Consider the following 19,735-nt stretch of genomic DNA (forward strand, 5'->3'; position numbering starts at 1 on the left):
TCGAGACTTTAAACTTGAATCATCCATGTTCTGACCATCTACGTGGTCGTTCGTCACAACACTTACTTTTGCAGATTCGAGCGTTAAATGCGCCGATTATCCCATTGTCTTGTCCTCGACCTCTTATCAGGTCTCAGGCCTTGACGAAGAAGGGCTTCTGGGCAATCTCGCGAGATTCTCTTCGTTGCGAGAGTTTCCGACTTTTAATGGCCTGTTAATAAATGCTATGAAGAAGAGTTAGTGAGTGAATGACATTATAGAGTCACATCTAGGAAGAAGATATAAATAGCTTCGTATGACCTTCTTGCTGTTATGGAGTATTCCAAGGATGTTCTACACATAATTATTTCTCCATTATGAGATGAAATTAATCTAATTGAATATTGAAATATGAAATGTGAGCATGCTTTTTCCAGCTTTTATGAACGAAAGCAAACTAATTGTTTTCATGTTTATATCTACGAACAATACTATTTTTTCACAGGCCAGGCTGGTAATGGCAATGGCTGGCATGAAGTGATCCCCATTGCTCTGAATTACTTTCTTCTTGGGTTTACCACTATACAATTGGACACCATAATATTAAATTACTAACCTGTCCCATTTTAATTCATGTTTGCAGGAGTCTCTGCTAATTTAGGTGTATTAAAGATGTATCAAATATTCTCTCAAACATATCCATTTTTTAATTCCACGTACACAAATACCATATTATCTCTAGAAGATAATATTGCTGAATGGATAACAGCTTCTCCGGTTCTAAAGGCACATTGAAGACCAGTGTAGGTCCGTCCCATCGCCATGGTCAATAACAGTTCCGGCTGATGCAACTCTTTTGCCTTTGTCTCGCATCCAAACCATCATCATATGGCCGGCTCGGAAGTAATATGTAGCGAGAGTCCGCGTATAAAACGCTAATACATATTGAAGTCAATCCCGATAAATATTTACATTTACAATAATATTTTCTCTGACTACTTATTTAATGACGTCGTGTTGGCCATTCAAGATATTCCCGTGAAGTCCCGGGGTACAATAACTCTTCAGCGACCTATGCTTCACCTTAAAGGCGACTATTCTTGTCATTATTTCCCAATGCTTAGATCGATGCTCATGATGTCAATCACTGGATTATCTGGTCCAGACTCGTTTATTTACAGACCGCCGTCATATCGCCGGAATAGTGCTGAGTGCGGGGTTAAGCATCACACAAACAAACAAGATATACACACAAGTATTTTGTGCAAGATGAGGATCCTCCGTCCTGTATCCCTTGTGATGAAAGATGAAAGAATCTTGACTGTGTCGATTTTTTCTTCACAAGGGATACCTATTTCAAAGTTTCATCTATAAAGGATCTTTTGAATATAAGGTCTCATTTAGTTGTTTTTGTTGTTGAAATAAATCGAATTTTGATTTTAATTATTATATTGTGCGTAAAATGCAGGATATTTTATAATTGGCAGAATTAATGTGATAACTTAGATTGTTAGTGGCTGTATCCTCGAAGGCGGTTGAAGTAGTGTAAAATGATTGTCCACCGGATAGGGTATGTAAGACCACGTCATTCAAAGTAGATTTATTCTCACAACGTCCTTTAATCGTAGAATAATGTGTTAATAATAACCCAAATCAGAAGGGATGATGTAAATCCTGCTGGGGTCCATGCAGGTAGCAAAGGTCCAGTATTGGTTGGTTGGTTGGTTGGTTGGTTTGTTGTTTTACGCCGCACTAAGCAATATTCCAGCTATATGACGACGGTCTGTAAATAATCGAGTCTGGACCAGACAATCCAGTGATTCACATGGTCCCCAGTATGGTGATCTACCTTCAGTGGCTGGCGATCTATAGCCCTTTTTTATCATGTATTGTTATGTATAGTGCTATCCTTTAATGATTCCATAGTCTGGTCAAAACTCGATCATTTACAGACCGCCGTCATGTAGCTCACACGGTGCTGGGTGCGGCGTTAACCCGCAAACAAACAAAAAACCTATGTGGAAGTGACCATTTCCTTACAGTACTATGAACTGTTAACCCAACAGGTGAGCCTCATTCAACAATTTTCTAATTGTAATCAAGTAAATTGGCCATTACGCTTTGATTTGAAACAATAAAACATGATACTTACAGAAATATCCACGACCCTGTTCAGGTATTCACAACTCTGAAAAGTATATCTGTAAATCCGCACATTCGTAAACTATGGTTTACCGATGATTGCAAACAGGTTAGAAAGTATACGCGAACGGCAGAAACGTATTTCCGCTGACACCCTACAGTTAAATATTGTCAAAGTATGTATCCAAAATCAATTCATATACACCTGTGTGAAAGGTGTGGCATTTGATTCAAAGAAATAAAGGTCAGGGTTATAATTATTTTTCCAGCATTCAACATCTCAAAGATGGTCATGACATGTTAAAAGATAAATCTGACGTCGCAAATTGTATAGGTCAAACTGTAGCTAAACACTCTTCATTAAACAACTACGATCCTAAATACAAAAAAAGTCAATTTTAATTTTGATAATGGTGAAGATTACAATGAAGTATGTTTTATTGAAGATCATGCCTTCAAACTTTAGAAGCCAAAACTTATTAGAAATTCTGTTTCTTCCAAGTTTCGTCACCTTCTGTTGACTCCAGGTATCACAACAACAAATGTTCATGTTCATGTGTAGTCGGATCATCGTAGTCAGCTGCAAGCATAGTCACCTTTTACGGCAAGCATAGTCGCCTTTCACGGCAAGCATAGTCGCCTTTTACGGCAAGCATGGGTTGCAGAAGACCAATTCTACCCGAATCTTCAAAGGCCCCTTACAAAGATGCATTCCATGATTCACTCGTGGCACCTGTACTTGAAACAATGTCTCCATGGTGGTAACATCTATATCCATTCAAGCAAGCGTCCACCTGGTCATGAAGATCCTTTGTCTAGGAAAAGTAAGACTGTTAGTGAGATAGCATCCTATAAACGTTTAGGAGTAAGAAGACGTCCAAAAGCATGAACAGATCAGAAATGTTTTTAAGAAAACTGGTCCTCTGTGTAATTGCTTGAGAAGTTTAGAATAACGCGTGACCAGGAAAATGCTAGAAACAAGGTAGTTATCTTACTTGTTTGCATATAATCGATCATATCTCTAACATATCGGATTATTGTACACGACAGCGGGAAATACTCTTGGACAACTTCATCTTGATGCCTTAAGACCAACATGGGGGTATAAACCATAGTAATTTATGTGTAGACAGGTCTGCAGCCTCTTGGGAACGTAAGAGAAATCAAGAAACTATCTTTATATTGCAAAAAATAAATGATGAACAATACTGCGTCAAAATATCTGTGTAATCTTGTCCCTCGTCAGATAGACATATATCATCATTACATATCATCATTACATGTATAGTATGCATTTACAAGGAATACTTTGAAAGACATCGCTGTGCAGTAAATCCTTTCTTCCAGATACTTCCCGCCTTTTGAATCTGTTCCCAGATTATGCTAAGCATTCTAGTAGGTTGGTTTGTTGTTAAGCCGCACTCAGTATTATTCCAGCAATAATATGACAGCGGCCTGTAAACAATCGCGTCTGGATCAGACAATCCAGTAATTGATATCACGAGCATCGATCCACGCAATTGGGGGTTCTACACATGCTTTAGACTAAAATCTAGTCTCTGAAATGAACATATCGTACATAAAAACAGTTCTTCAGTTATCTTAATAAAAATATAATAAAAAGGAGCCCAGTGACTCTCTTCATTTACTTGCCAAACACTATAGACGTGCATGGGCTGTATTTGATATAAATTTTTTATCAGGGTCTGTAAGACAGACTACACATGCTTGGAAAATTGCATATGCTTTAACTAACATTACGGTACTCGTTATTGTCAATTGTCATATGATACACGAATCATATATCTTATCAACATCATACTCCACTAACCTAAGGGATACCTGTGGCATCCGAAAACGGCTCGAGTAATTTCTTTTTGCACCTATACATTCGAACCTCGCTGTGTCGAACTCGTGGAGACCTTGACAAATGTTCAACTGATCAGGAGTTAAAGACAACCAGAAAAGTGAAGTTTAAAAAACCAAACATCATGTTTTGAGATATTGTTACCAAGTCCGGATCCATCACTCGACTTCAAGACATACGGCTCCTGGTAGGGAAGGGGGGACCATTCAGCCGTATAATGTGTCTCAATGTCGCCGTCTGGATCAGACCCGTGAAGGTTTTGGGGTAGAATAGGTCTTCAGCAACCCAAGCTTGCCGTTAAAGGCGACTATGCTTGTCGTTAAAGGCGACTAACGGGATCGGGTGGTCAGGCTCGCTGACTTGGTTTATGCATGTCATCGTATCCCAAATGCGTGGATTGATGCTCATGATATCAATCACTGGATTGTCTGTTCCAGACACGATTATTTACGATTATTTGTTCACTTGGCCTTTTTGTAAAGAAATATAGTACGTTTTTCAAGATCTGCTCCGGAAACGAGGACTACCGCCATTTTCAGTCTAGATCAAAGTCGTTGCCATGGAAACTCGAAAAATATATATTTTTTAAATCCCAAACTATCAAAAGGCACTAGTTCACCACTAGACCCATCAATGTGCAAAAAATATGGTGAAGAAATATGGTACGGTTTTCAAGATCTGCTCCGGAAACAAGGACGGACAGCACCCATTCCTATATTCCTCGAAAAATAAAAAAATTTAAAACTATCAAAAGGCACCAGTCCACCACTTGATCTATATAAGTGTTAGGTTTGGTGAAGAAATAAGGTACGGTTTTCAAGATCTGCTCCGGAAACGAGGACTACCGCCATTTTCAGTCTAAATCAAACTCGCTGCCATGAAACCTCGAAAAACTTCTTTTTTTTTAAATCCCAAACTATCAAAAGGCACCAGTCCACCACTAGATCTCTCTATGTGTTAAGTTTGGTGAAGAAATATGGTACGGTTTTCAAGATCTGCTCCGGAAACGAGGACTACCGCCATTTTCAGTCTAAATCAAAGTCGTTGCCATGGAAACTCGAAAAAAATTTTTTTTTTAAATCCCAAACTATCAAAAGGCACTAGTTCACCACTAGAACTATCTATGTGCCAAGTTTGGTGAAGAAATATGGTACGGTTTTAAAGATCTGCTCCGTAAATGAAATGTGACGGACGGACGGACGGACGGTGGTCAAGCTCGCTGGCCAGTTGCTGGCAGTTGTAGCTCGATGCTCATTATGTCAATCACTGGATTGTCTGGTCCCTTAACGATTATTGACAGACCGCCGTCTTATAGCTGGGATATTGCTGAGTGCGGCGTTAAACAACAAACAAACGTCAAACAATTTGCCTCTGTTCTCAGTCTCTCATCATCACTGAATGTTCTTACCAAACAGGTATCAATATGGCTTTATATTCAGCACTAATATCTAACTTCTGTTCGCAATCACTTTGCCAAACAGGTAATATGGCTTCGTCTTTATCACCAGCATCTAGCTTCTGTTCTCAATCACTTCGCCAAACAGGTAATATGGCTTCGTCTTTATCACTAGCATCTAGCTTCTGTCCTCAATCACTGTCACTGGATGGTGTTTCCAAGCAGGTATCAGTATGTCCTTCATCTACGAACTACCACAAGACCCATCCTGTTCTGGCAACCATCTAGACCCCTCATTCACCTCTTCCTCCATATTCACGGAAATGTCTTGGTTCATATTTGAAATCAGTTTCTGGTCCACACTTTGAGCAATTGGAATGAGCATGATCAGCATGCTAGATAGCAGGAACATGGATGCTGGAAGTGAGAAAAAGTAGTCAGAAATCTTGTGATCATTCAGTCAAAAGAGGAAATCAATTTTATAAGATGTTCACGATTTTAAAACAAATGTTTGATTTTTTTTAATGTCATAAAAATGGAAATAAATTGAAAGTTATTCTACTGAGTTCGAATTCATAGGAGAAAAACATACGAGACACTAGGAACTATCAATGGGGCTTAAAGGGTCAATATCATGAAGACAGCTATAGTTGTTGGTTGGTTCGTTGTTTAACGCCGCACTCAGAAATATTCCAGCTATATGACGGCGGTCTGTAAATAATCGAGTCTGGACCAGATAATCCAATTATTAATATCATGAGCATCGATCCACGCAATTGGGATACGATGACATGCATCAACCAAGTCAGCGAGCCTGACCACCCGATCCCGTTAGTCGCCTTTTACGACAAGCATAGTCGCCTTTTACGGCAAGCATGGGTTGCTGAAGACCTATTCTACCCCGGAATCTTCACGGGTCCAACAGCTATAGAAATGTACTGTGGCCAATATACTGATACAGAAATGTACCCCAGCTGGGGCAAATGGACGAGTCCGCTCAACGTTGCGCGAACTGGTAGGTGGAAGACTTAATCACACCAACAACATTCTATTCCAAGTAAACCAAAAACGGTTCGCGGAACGTTGCGTGGATTCGCCCAGCGTTGACCTTAGCCTGTACGTACATGCAAACAAATAGCTTTGTGTATACGTCGCTCCGCTGTCAACTATGGCACCTGGATAAAAAGAAAATGTTATGCCTCAGATGTTGAAGTTGCTTTGTCGCCTAGTTTCGGATTTTACGTGCGCTTGTAAGAGTCTAACTGCATACAGAGTACTTCAGATAGTCTCATTGTATCTATTAAAATACGTCTTTCCGTTCGTCCATCCGCTTCCCAAAGTAGGCAAATTTTCTCAAAAACTATTTAAGTTAGAAAAAAGAAAATTTATACACTGATGTTACTGGTTTAATCTTAGATGAGTTCGGAAATTGGTGTCTTAAATTATTTTTACAGAGTTACGGCCCTTGCTCCATTCATTTCAACTTTGTACACACTGCGCGCAATGGTGACAAGTTTTCTCAGAAATTACTAAAATTACATGAATAAAAGTTTGCGTGCTTATCTAAGAGATACTTGTCAAGACTGAGTTTGGAAATTGGTCCCGTAAAATATTTCATTCCAGAGTTACAGCCCTTACTCCATGCTTTTCGACTTTCTAAATAGTGTCTGCAATGACGACTTGTGAAAACTGAGATGGAAAAATAATGCCATAAATTACTTTTTGTTTCCAGAGAAGGAGCCTTTTGTGTGCATCAATTTCACATTCAATCAATTTGTCTGATGCCTGTCTCTTCTTAATGCTTTACAGGACTCATTTAAAGGTTTATATTCACTGCTATATGACGAAACAGTTCTAATGTGCCCCATTGCCCCTTGTGGGATAGAGACAACACTATTTTCTTCTTGAAGTGATGTCAGAAACCAATGTTTAGACGTTTGTGTTGAGCTTGGTACAATTTCACTCTCCGAGAGACAATACTTATTTCTGTTCTATGTTTACAGTCCACAAACATGAGCTAAAAGTGGCACAGTTGTCATTCAACCTTTATTTCACAGCTACAAAGCATATCCTCATGCACAGAGGTATACTTTCGGAACAAAAGTTGTTCACGACATTGTTACCTTGCAAGAAATGCCTCGACTATAAAGAAGACAGGATCGTGTGTGTTATTTTTGTTACCCGAATGAAACTTTGTAAATCGTCAAAGGGCTGACATTGCACCTTTTGCTGCCACTATCTAGAGGCCCCATTACCCACCACAACTCATATGTGATAGATTAAGAGTGTTTTTTAGGGGTATGCTGGTGGCAATAATATTTCAACACGATACATCACAAAATAGCCATTACCTGCAACAGGAGGACCAGTCATGTATCCGATTCCAGCAGTGCAGTATGCCATCCCATATCCTAAAGCTAGATCCTCTTTATCCAACAACATAAACAGTATTGGCGTGAAGAGAGTATTTACTCCCCCTATGTACATACCCGTCGCAGCAGCAAACACAACCTGCCCACTGTACGCGTGAGAGTACAGAGGGAAGAGTGATGTGAAGAAGGACGCCACACCCATTTGTCCCATGTGGAGAATCAAGCTACTCACACGTTCGTCATTGGCCGCGAACCCAGTAAAAAGTCTGGATAACACGTTAGTTACGCCCATAATCGTGAACAAGAAAGCTGCTTCTTGTTTTGATGAACCCTGTTGTATACAATAGTTTGGAAGATGCAACAAAACTGCTGACTCTGCACAATTCCATCCAAAGATGCTGAGGACGTATAACAAGAAGCCGTAGTTCTTCCATATCCTTGAAGAACATCTGCCACCCATCCGTTCCTTCGTTTTTGTCCACTTTTTTGTCAAAAGAAGCGTGCATGACTGAGATTCTAAACGTGGACTGCTTGTTGATTTTGATTTATTGTGATTTTCTTTCAAGGGTCTCATTAGACATCCGAATACGGAGAAATGAAGGGCAATCCCTGCGATGACAAGTAAAGCTCCCTGAAGGCTGTACATGTCGATGAGGTAGCGAATGAGAGGCGGACCAACAAACATTCCGAGACCTGCCCCGGCCATCGTTATTCCAGCTGCTATTGGGCGCAGTTTCTTAAAATACAAACCGACCATCACGTTCCCTGGTAGAAAGCCAAAACCATATCCTATACCTAAAGAAAAGATATTGATTCAAAGTTTACTATTGAACAGGAATATACGAAATCAACCTAGGGTCCTTCAACAAACTATGCATTTTTTGTAGCTTGAATTTCTTATCATGTCTGATGATCAAGTCCCTATTTATTGTTTTACCAAATGTTTCTGTTGTTTTTTTTCATGTGAACAATTTACTTTGTATGTTATGGGTGCCATCGGTTGGGCAAGAGCCATGCACCTTTTCGCGAACACCTTGTTACTCGTATCGTAACAACTTGATAGTGATTCATGAACACATGCTAGGATATTGTCGACACTTATATGGGAATCAACAAAGATGAAGGCGTCAGACATATAGATGACACTTTTCCTTATACACTGACACTTTTCCTTATACAATGAAAACCTTTAAATTCGATGAAAAAGAGCATTGGACAATGGGATGAATCCTATAGTTATAAAGTAACCAGTAACTATAATACTAATCCTTCGCCATAACTGAAACATAAAGTAGAAAATGTATAAATAACTCCTCTTGCTAGCTATTTGTCCCATTATACAAAGTAAATGACAAAAGTACATACCACCCACAATGCCAAAGGTACCCATCATTGATGATAGATTCTTTGAAAATGATGCACCTACGAGTCCAAACATCGCAATGACACCTCCAAATACTGTACAACTGCGACATCCGAATATATTAATGCCTATGCCAATGAACGGTCCTGAAACAAATAAAAAATGTTTTAAATATACAAACACATAGGTGCTTACAAAACCCTATGATGTGAAAGAAAAAATATAGAATTCAGACAGGTAGACCTGAAATCGTAGCACGCTGGTCTTATCGTCGATTTGACTCCCAGAGTCGCCCAAGTTATGTAATATGTAACATATTTATGCTCCCAATATTTTTTACGAAAGACGTCTGCGACCTGCACCGTACCGTTTTTGGCTTATGGTTGGTAGTAATACTGGTCAAAGAAGAATTAACTTGGCCATGCAACCGCTTGTGATTGATGGGTGATTTCAAGTTCGCTACTGTGTTGGTGAGTGAGTGAGTGAGTGAGTTTGGTTTAAGACCGTAGCGAATAGTGGGACATTAGACGACTGAGTCGCCAGTGCCCCTTACAGAACTGGTATTATTTGTACGCGTTCAGTGCCAACAGTACGGCTTTGTTTTGAAGTATTGGGGAAGTATTCTTCTAATCTTAAATACTGTATGTATTTGGGGAATGTTATGAACAGCTGCGTATATAATAGGATGAGAGCTACATTAATGTCACAGATCTGAAAATAGTATTTGCATGATTGAACTCGCCTAACAAATTTTCGATTCCGATAATAGATGTTCCAACGGCAGCAGTAACAGCAAGATCTCCTTCAAATTCTTCCAGCAATGCTTCGGTGATGACTCCCACAGAATAGCACATGAAGCCATTCAGAAACATACAAAAGAATCCACATGTCAGGATGACCCACGCCCAGCCTCCGTCGATGTTCTTCGATGTACTCTCCATACCAAGTTATTGCTGAAAATATGAACACGATTTGTTAATTTGCTGTGTAAAGCCACCCTCACCAATAGTGCAGTTGTGTGTCTTTAGATAATTGACTCTTGGCCACAATCCAGAGATTGCATCGATCCACACACATGGTATACGATGGCACGCAATCAACAAGACCAACGACCTATTTAGACGCCTCATTGATAAACACGAAGTGTGACAGGTTTTAGAATAGCAATATGTCAAAAGACACATCCCAAATAGTACACTATATACGTCAAGGATATCACATAATAACCTGAAGATATGCCAAGAGGCAAATGCTTGCCATTCTAGGTAAGTACTGTGCATTTATGCGGCCTGTCCTCCATCCTAGAAAAACATAACATGTTCCAGGATTACTCAAAGATAGAAAAACTCACAAGGTTGTGTGGCTCCTCCTTTCAAATACAGATCCATTAGGCTATATCCAAACATTAAGAAACACTAGGAAGGAGGCAATCCCAAATACACTATACGTATCAATGTCCCCAACCAATGGGGTGAAACTTTATGGCCTGCAGGGAATGACATGCTGGAGATATGTCAATACGATACACGCACGTGCCATGCTGGAGATATGTCAATACGATACACGCATGTGCCATGCTGGAGATATGTCAATACGATACACACACGTGCCATGCTGGAGATATGTCAATACGATACACGCATGTGCCATGCTGGAGATATGTCAATACGATACACACACGTGCCATGCTGGAGATATGTCAATACGATACACGCATGTGCCATGCTGGAGATATGTCAATACGATACACACACGTGCCATACTGGAGATATGTCAATACGATACACACACGTGCCATGCTGGAGATGTGTCAATACGATACACACACGTGCCATGCTGGAGATGTGTCAATACGATACACACACGTGCAATGCTAGGGCTACGTCAATATTGGTCATCAATTGCGATGTCTGCCTCGATAACTATAAACACAAGATACTCAAATATCTAGGAAAATACATTTCTAAAGTTTGATGGCTTCAAATACTCTTCACAACACAAAGCTACGATCCTATGGTATAATCACAAAGGAATTAGTTAATTGCCCTAACCTTATCCCTTGTGTAATTATGTGCAATTATATGTAGAAGCAACAGAAGTTTTCATATAAGAGATTTAATGTCAACGCCCGAGCACAACCAATCGCCATCATCTGACGAAATAGATTCACCGGGCGCAAAAGGCAAAATAGCTGAGGCAATTACATGAGTGAGTGAGTATGGTTTTACGCCGCTTTTAGCAATATTCCAGCAATATCACGGCGGGGGACACCAGAAATGGGCTTCACACATTTTACCCATGTCAGGAATCGAACCCGGGTCTTTGGCGTGACGAGTGAACGCTTTAACCACTAGGCTACCCGACCGCCCCGGCAATTACATGAAGTGATCACTGAACGTCAGTGAAGACACCGGGTTTTCGCGATAAGCGTAAGCACGTCTTTCCCTATCGGCACCAATGTCTACCACATATGAACTGGGTGCTTCAGCGCGTTATCTGCACGTTGGAATGTGGCAAAGAAAACGACAGCGTTTTATTTGTAATCCTGATCAAATCTCCAGAGTTGGTGAGCGGGTGCTACTCACAATCAGAAGCATAGTCTGTATCTCCAGGTAGAATATGCCACGGGTCGTCAAGTATGAAATCAGGTTAATTTGCAGTTCAGAGATTAAAGTCTCCGTATATAATGAATTTGCACATATCCTCAGATATGTATGGAATCCGAAGAAGTGTACTGTGTAAAATATCTATTCCAATATCTTCTGTGAGTTCCTATGTCAGAGAAACGTATGGGTGTACATATACATGTATGTAGTGTATGTTCCAAGTACAAATATTGTTCATATAAGTAATTTCAATTGGTTTATCACACTCACTGGAAGAAGTGTTATTTTCAGTGGAGCCACGGTTACACTTATTTAAATCCACTGTTTGAAGATAGGACGCTGACCAACATATCGGATGGTCTGTATTTCCATCTTAGTTCACAGAGAATGGGACAATAAGGTTGCACTTGTATCCAATCCCATTGTCTTTTTCAACAATACAACATGTTTAAACTAAACATACACTTTGCCTTCTAAGCTTACAAACCGATCAGTAACCAAGAATATATGGGTAAGAATTGATCCCTGGCTTGGTTGATACGTCATCGTGTCCCAAATATGTAGATGGTTCCCGATTTAGCATGAAGACGGTGAGCCGTATCAATTTGAATGGAATCAGCAGAACCCATCAGTGTTTCTCTTACAAAATCTCTCACTCTCTGCTCGATGTCATCCCACGTTCTTATATATACTGATGGAAATAAATAAGGGAACGGTTAGTTTTAGCGACAGTAAAGTGATAGGCTATCTCTTTTTTTTTGGTTTCTGTTTTTAGTTAATATAACATATTCATTGACTGTTGAATGTGTTGCAACTTATACTTGAACCTGACAATCTTAGGCTAGATATAGTTCATGGTTGTACACCCCGGATAGAATTACACGGGGAATATATTGGACCTGCACGCTCAGTCAGGGGTAACCACTAATCAGTCAGGTGTAACCACTAATCCCTTCTGTACAAAGGGAACTTCTGGCAAAGTGAGGGTAAACCTCCCGGCGTACCATCAACTCATCAAAGACCCCAATCAGCAATAATCCCGTTGTTTATATTACTGGCTTCATCCTTTGTTTATGTCACTGACTTCGCCGATGATTTGCATCACTACCCTTGTGTGTACATAACAGGCGTCTCTACTCCAGTATAACAATATCTACTCTACATTGCCTCCCACTTGTATATATACTTGCCAACCACATTCACTGCTCCTCTATTTCTGAGAGATGGACAGCTACTCGAACGTATATAAACAGAGCTGCCAAGGATAAAAATGAAATCATATCAATATAAGAAAATATAAATCATATCAATACAAAAACAGAAATTTTGTGAACACCAAACTCCCAATAGATAGGTGTACCCTTCTCACACACAGGTGTCCCAAAGAAGGACAGGTCAGCCGAAATTGCCCAGGCAGAAGGCGACCTCTGAAACACTTAATGCAACAACAACTCAATGCTTGATAGCGGTGTTAGAACCTACACCGAAACGTCGCTCTTAATTGTAATAAAGAAGTTGTTCATCCATAAATTCATATCCTTATTGAGTACACCAACTTCTAAATGCCCATCAAAGAAAATATAATCATGTACAGCATCGAGTGTACACATATTCAGACAGATTTTAGTTTTCCACGGAAATAGTTTCAAGACCTATTCTCTCAACTCTCTGGTTATGGTCACGAAATATACTGAGTGAGTGAGTTAATATTTAAAGTCTAAATATATTGACACATACGTAAAGGCAGTCGTCCCATCCAGTGACATTCACGACGAAACACATACCATTTCTATATTAGTATATCAAGGTACACGTGTTTGTCAATAAAAAACACTGCAATTTCATCTTTAACATCTGTCCGAAATGAAAAGTCAAAAGAAACCGTCAAGAAATGTTACACGAATGGCCATGCTCACCACAAAACGCAGCCCATTCATACAGGATGTCCTTTTCCATGATTTCTAAACAGCAGGCGAGGCGAAACTGTATTCACAATCCAAATACGTCAAACCCAACATTGATATCTTCCTTTTTTCAGCGACTTATGGAACGAGTTGTTTAGGGTTACAGTACCCTGTTTAGAGGCAATATATCAGTCACTGAACCACTTTAACGACCTTAGACACGAGAGAGAAAATAAGAAGGACTGGAAGATTCGTGTGGTGCGCTGAAGGGAACCAGACCGGAGAGTGTGGCCAGCCGAGCAAACAGTTTTAACCGTTCAGAGTGAGTGATTGAGTGAGATGGGTTTAACGCCGCTTTTAACAGTATTCCAGTTATATCACGGCGTGTCAGCTTAATGTGGGAGGAAAGCCTGAAGTGATGCAGGTCTTAGACGTTTACAACTTCGGTGAAACCCACGAGCACGGGTATGGTGCTGACAAACCTAGAAACACAATGAGGGCGAACCGGGATTCGAACCCACAATCACAGGTTTCTGGCGTGCCCAAGGGACGCAACTCTGCACAGCGAATTGCGGCGCCTTAGACGACTGGGCCACCCGTGCCCCGTTAACCGTTCGGACAATAGACATGGTTGAAGTTGTTTCGTATGATCAGATATGTATTTAAATACACATTTGCGAACACGTAAAACCTGATATATTCTTCCTCATATACACTTCTTCAAAACAGACTGGAGAATCATCCCTGTACTCGAGATAATTCATTTTTCAAATTGTTTCGTTCGGGATTGTTCGCTGTCGGTTCGGTTCAGTATTTTACAGGAATCGTAAAATATATCCTATATGCTCTGCATGCAGTTTAGTGATCTTTTTTCATTCGTCACACGGTCTTCGTCATTGTGAGTGAGTGAGTGAGTATGGTTTTACGCCGCTTTTAGCAATATTCCAGGAATGTCACGGCGGGGGACACCAGAATTAGGCTTCACACATGTTACCCATGTCGGGATTCGAACCCGGGTCTTTGGCGTTACGAGCGAACGCTTTAATCACCAGGCTACCCGACCGCCCCTGTAATACACTAATTTTAGTTCGTTATATCCATAGTTAGTTATAAGCATATAAACAGTAAATGGACAACAAAAAGTTCGTTATATCCGCCTTCGTTATAAGAGTGCTCGTTATAAACGTAGTTTACAGTAATTATAATTTACGAATAAAAGAACCCAACAGTGGTTTGAATGATGTTAGCACAGGATGGTGAAAACCATTCACGAACGTTTATTGCAAACACACATCTGGTAAAGAACACCTAATTACGTTGACATGACACTTCTTATCACACCTCCATGTCAAAATGATGGGATCTGATTGGTTCACGTGCTCTTGATAAAATACGATGAATTCTGCCTGGGAAGGAAATATATTTCTGGGCAGAAGAATAAAGCCCTTATACCCCACCACGACGAAAACAGACCTAACGTGGATTTCTAAGCTGGAGAATAAATCCCTTATACCTAGTTTCTAAGCAAAATGCCGCACGCTTATTCAAAGTCAAAGAACGTCGCGTGACATAGCTCAAGTTAACCACAGCTCAATCGAACAGCTATTTCCTGTCAGTTTTGAATTTAAAAATATATAAATTAAATGGCAGATAATAGAAGGTTGATAAGATACAATCGTTGTAACATTACCACGAAGCGTACATATGGTTTCATGCGTCCCCCATTATGTTTATACCACCTAATGCGGAACGCCTCATTATACTGCTACCACTTACAATATGCTTTTATTCGTAAGAATTGTCTTAAGACTTTGGTTGGCTCTTGACATTCGGTTGTTCACTTTAGTTTCAGTTTTTTCGTGGTGTCGGTAGACAATGTGGTTGGCCATCTTGATTTCAAAATTGTGTTAAGGTGAAGGAGATCTGATTGGTTCTGATTCACATATATAATGTACATGGTATTGTTTGTTGAGTTGATGAAGAAGCAACAGTGTCCAACCATCAAAGAACTGTTTTTGTCATATTGCTAATTTGGGTGACTCGTTTTATCACTGATATGATCGGATCCAGAGTCACTTTCTCAGTCATATCTACAAATACATATAATATATTATGTCCTTTATAATGGGTTTCACCGCCGTCATATAGCTGGAATTTTGCTGAGTGTAGCGTTAAACAGCAAACAAACAAACAACAAATCATAATGGGTTTCGAGAGACATTTTATCTTGTCTTCGATCACTGTCTGATCGACTGTCCTGTCACTCAATTTATCAAGTATAATACAAAACAAAATAAAAAGAGTTAATTTGTCTCTATTTTTTTATTATTATTATTATTATTTTTCTTTCTTTCTTTTTTTCTTTTTTTTTATATATTTTCTTTAAAAATTATTTATTTTAAACAATCAATTTGTAAGGATTGAGCTCCACACTTAGTTTATAAATCTGGCAAATATTTGCCCGTTTTCACCATGTGTAAACTTGGATGGACACCTGTAGCGAACTTAAACTTGCTGACCTGCTGTCTGCTGTAGAGGTAACCTATACCTAACAAGTATGCTACAAGACGTGCTACTCCATGTATAAGTCTGTAATGTCATATACTGAATTAAATAAAAATATTTTTTTTAAAAAAGAAAAGTATAATACAAAATAATTGGTGTCCCCGGGAGATAGCTTGTACATTTATGGACTCTGACATCCGTTGCTGTCGATACCGTTTTCGTTTAAGTGTCATTCCTCTCATCACATGAAAGATACGAGCACACACGGGCTGCAAGCCGACTTCTTACCTTTTATTTCTTGTCCAGTTATGTTCAGTTTGGACCTGACTCCTGTCTCCATAGGTACGTCTGTGCCTTTGTACTGGTGTGATGTGGATGAGAGTTGTCAGGCACCTGAGCGCTACTCGGTTGAAACAGTATTTACCAGAAATGTTGATACGGGTCAAATCAGGTTGAGTTGACGGGATATTCTGTTCAGAGTCATGGTTACAATGGTGTTCTTCTTCACTGTCGGACTGCGGGGTACAGTTACGTTTCTATTAGGGCGTCGCTCTGCATCGTTATACCCTCTCACGAAGTGGCCCTAGTTTTGAGGATAAATACGCCTGGCAAACAAGCCTACCTGATGTCTTTTGACTGGGGAATTCAATAGGGTCACATACTGATTTCTAGAGCAATCTCACGCGACGTTCTACCTTTCGGAAACATTATTCACATTGTTGTGATAGCGGGTATGTTTAAACATTTGAGAGATGCCTCCATCATGTTTTATTTAGACACCAGGACATCTGCAACAAGCATGCTGTTGTCCCGGGCGTCGAAACAACTTTGAACTGGAAGGAATGCATTTACCATGATGTCACATCAGGTTAAGTATTCCTGATAGTATCTGTACACATATAGAGGTTGCCACACAGTGTAACACCTAACGATGTCCCCATGTACTGGTTTAATGCGTCCTCTTTGTAGTATCTGATAAGCGAACAGAGTCTTTCCACAAACGGTTTGCCCTACTAACATATCATAAGAAGGAATGTTAATCTTGAATAGTACAGTAGTATCATGTATCTGTTCGAAGAGACGGGTGGGGAGGGGCCTTATACATCTGTCTTCTGTCTCTGCCTAGTATCCCATATGTTAACAAGTTTCCAACATGCTGGACAAAGATGTTGGTTGGTTGTTTTGTTGATTAACGCCGCACACAGCAATATTCCAGCTATATGACGGCGGTCTGTAAACTATCGAGTCTGGACCAGGCAATCAAGTGATTAATATCATGAGCATCGATCCACGCAATTGGAATCGATGACATGCGTCAACCAAGTCAGCGAGTCTGATCACCCGATCCCGTTAGTCGCCTCTTACGACAAGCATAGTCGCCTTTTAAGGCAAGCATGGGTTGCTGAAGACCTATTCTACCCCGGAATCTTCCCGGGTCAGATGTCAAAGGAATGGTGACCTGAGTAACTGGGTCTCAGTAAGTCTTTGCTATTTAAGTTGGTGCTGGTTTTCTGGTCTCTGATGACCTAATCTGTGCTGGAAGTGGAACGGTTTTATTGTGTCTGACCATGGCGTCTAATTTCGAAAATAAATTTCTACACACAGAAACATGGTACTTCCTGCTCCGTGCTGTCTTACACGTGCTGTTGTCACGTCTCATTGGATCTTTCAATCTCAACCATGATTCCCTCAACGACCGATTGCATCAATGATCTTTAAATAATTGAGTGAGTGAGTGAGTTGGGTTGAACGCCGCTTTTAACAGTATTCCAGTTATATCGCGGCGTGTCAGCTTAATGTGGGAGGAAAGCCCGAAGTGATGTAGGTCTCAGACGTTTACCACTTCGGTGAAACCCACGAGCACGGGTATGGTGCTGAAAAACCTAGAAACATAATCGGGGCGAACCGGGATTCGAACCCACAATCATAGGTTTCTGGTGTGCCCAAGGGATGCAACTCTGCACATGTGTCCATTCATAAGGCTGAGTAGATAGTGATGTATTGAACTGTTACTTAAAGGACTTGTTCAATAAGTCGGTGAAGGGGGAAGATTTGTAATCATTATTATACATAGCTTACCGCATAACACAGTGGGCTTTTGACGTATGGACTGTGAACATAGTTTCGTATCGTCACAGCTGTTTCGAAATCATGGAATATGGGATATCCACTATAAATGATTGGCCTTTCACGGAAAATGCGACCGCCTCCGTGGTCCGTGGTAGAGTGTCCGCCCGGAGAGCGGAAGGTCCGGGGCTCGACCCCCGGCCGCGTCATACCAAAAGACGCTAGAAGATGGTACAATGTACTTGTTGTTACCCTGTCTTACCCTGTTCAGAGGCTAAAACAAGGACTGGTCGGCTCGGAGTCAGTATACTGTGTCTGAGTGGGGTATTCATGATAAACTGCGGCATGGTATCTCAATGGGCTAGCCCTAAAAATCGGCATCAGTCCGGACTAGTACAAGCAGCCACACACACACGTCCTGGCACGTCGCTGTATGAGTGCAATAATCTTGGACGCGACGTTAAACCCATTTTCAGCTCACCTCACCTCACCTCACCTCACCTCACCTCACCTCACCTCACCTCACCTCACCTCATGGAAATTGCCTCTTGGATTAAATCAGTACTGGTGGGCATGTTCATTCGAATAGCAATTCCTGAAATCTATGAAATCTGTGTTCGCTTGATGCTACACCTGACGTTTTTGTTTCACAGTTCCAGACACAAGACTATTTTTCACGGAACACCGTATGTTTTTACCGAATTGGGCTGAGTTGCTCAACATGCTCCTTATCCGACTCGAAATGTATTGACATAAAGTCCGGCTTTTGTTGGCGAAGGTTAGGTCTGTTTGCATTCGTCAGTGGGTTTCATAGGGTGGCAGTCCTGGTCGTTTAACAAAGCGGACGAGTTATCCGCCAGAGTGTCATTCACGTTTACATACTTCATCTTATTATTCGTTAAGAATTTGTTTACGACTCATTGCGGTGTTTATCTTGAAGATCTCTGACCTCTGCAAATGTTAACTTGGTCCCCGTGCACACTGTGACCGATTTCTAGCTAGATAACTACTCCTGCTTGCTGGGTACAACAAGTACCATCCTGTAACGTATTTTGGTATAAAGCGGCCAGGGAATCGAACCACAGATCTTCAGCTATCAGAACAGACACTCATTCAACTACACCACTCAGGGAGGCGTTTCTGATCAGAAAAGGATCGAAAAAATATTTATTGTCCTCGAAAATGCTTGAAAAGATAATTCTGCTTCAGACTGTTTTAAACAACCGAAATCGTCTAACACAAATATTAGGTTGTTACAAGGTGTTTTTAAATAGATTTATTTGATTATATCGATTATATTAGATAGAAATGTGGCTGAACAAACACCTTGTCTCCATACAAAGTCCAAGACCTTCTTTTCACACACACACACACACACACACACACGCACGCACAGACGCGCGCACCGACACACACACACACACACACACACACAGACAGACACACACACACACACGCACGCACGCACGCACGCACGCACACACACACACACCACACACGCACGCACGCACGCACGCACGCACGCACGCACGCA

General features: G+C 40.6%; 1 protein-coding gene across 1 annotated transcript; it reads right to left on the bottom strand.

Moving 5' to 3' along the window:
- Positions 1-5,543: 5,543 nt before the first annotated feature.
- Positions 5,544-16,636, bottom strand: LOC139447711 (monocarboxylate transporter 14-like). The gene is made up of 6 exons (XM_071229162.1): positions 16,423-16,636; positions 9,862-10,072; positions 9,122-9,265; positions 7,736-8,551; positions 6,509-6,559; positions 5,544-5,801 (listed from the first exon to the last, which is right to left on the bottom strand). Exons 2-6 carry the CDS (start codon positions 10,058-10,060, stop codon positions 5,629-5,631), a joined length of 1,383 nt encoding a protein of 460 aa, XP_071085263.1. The 5' UTR covers positions 10,061-10,072; positions 16,423-16,636; the 3' UTR covers positions 5,544-5,628.
- Positions 16,637-19,735: the final 3,099 nt, after the last annotated feature.

The sequence above is a fragment of the Haliotis cracherodii genome, unplaced genomic scaffold (genome assembly GCF_022045235.1).
Source record: "Haliotis cracherodii isolate W230 unplaced genomic scaffold, xgHalCrac1.p SCAF_7, whole genome shotgun sequence".
Taxonomy (NCBI): Eukaryota; Metazoa; Mollusca; class Gastropoda; order Lepetellida; family Haliotidae; genus Haliotis; species Haliotis cracherodii.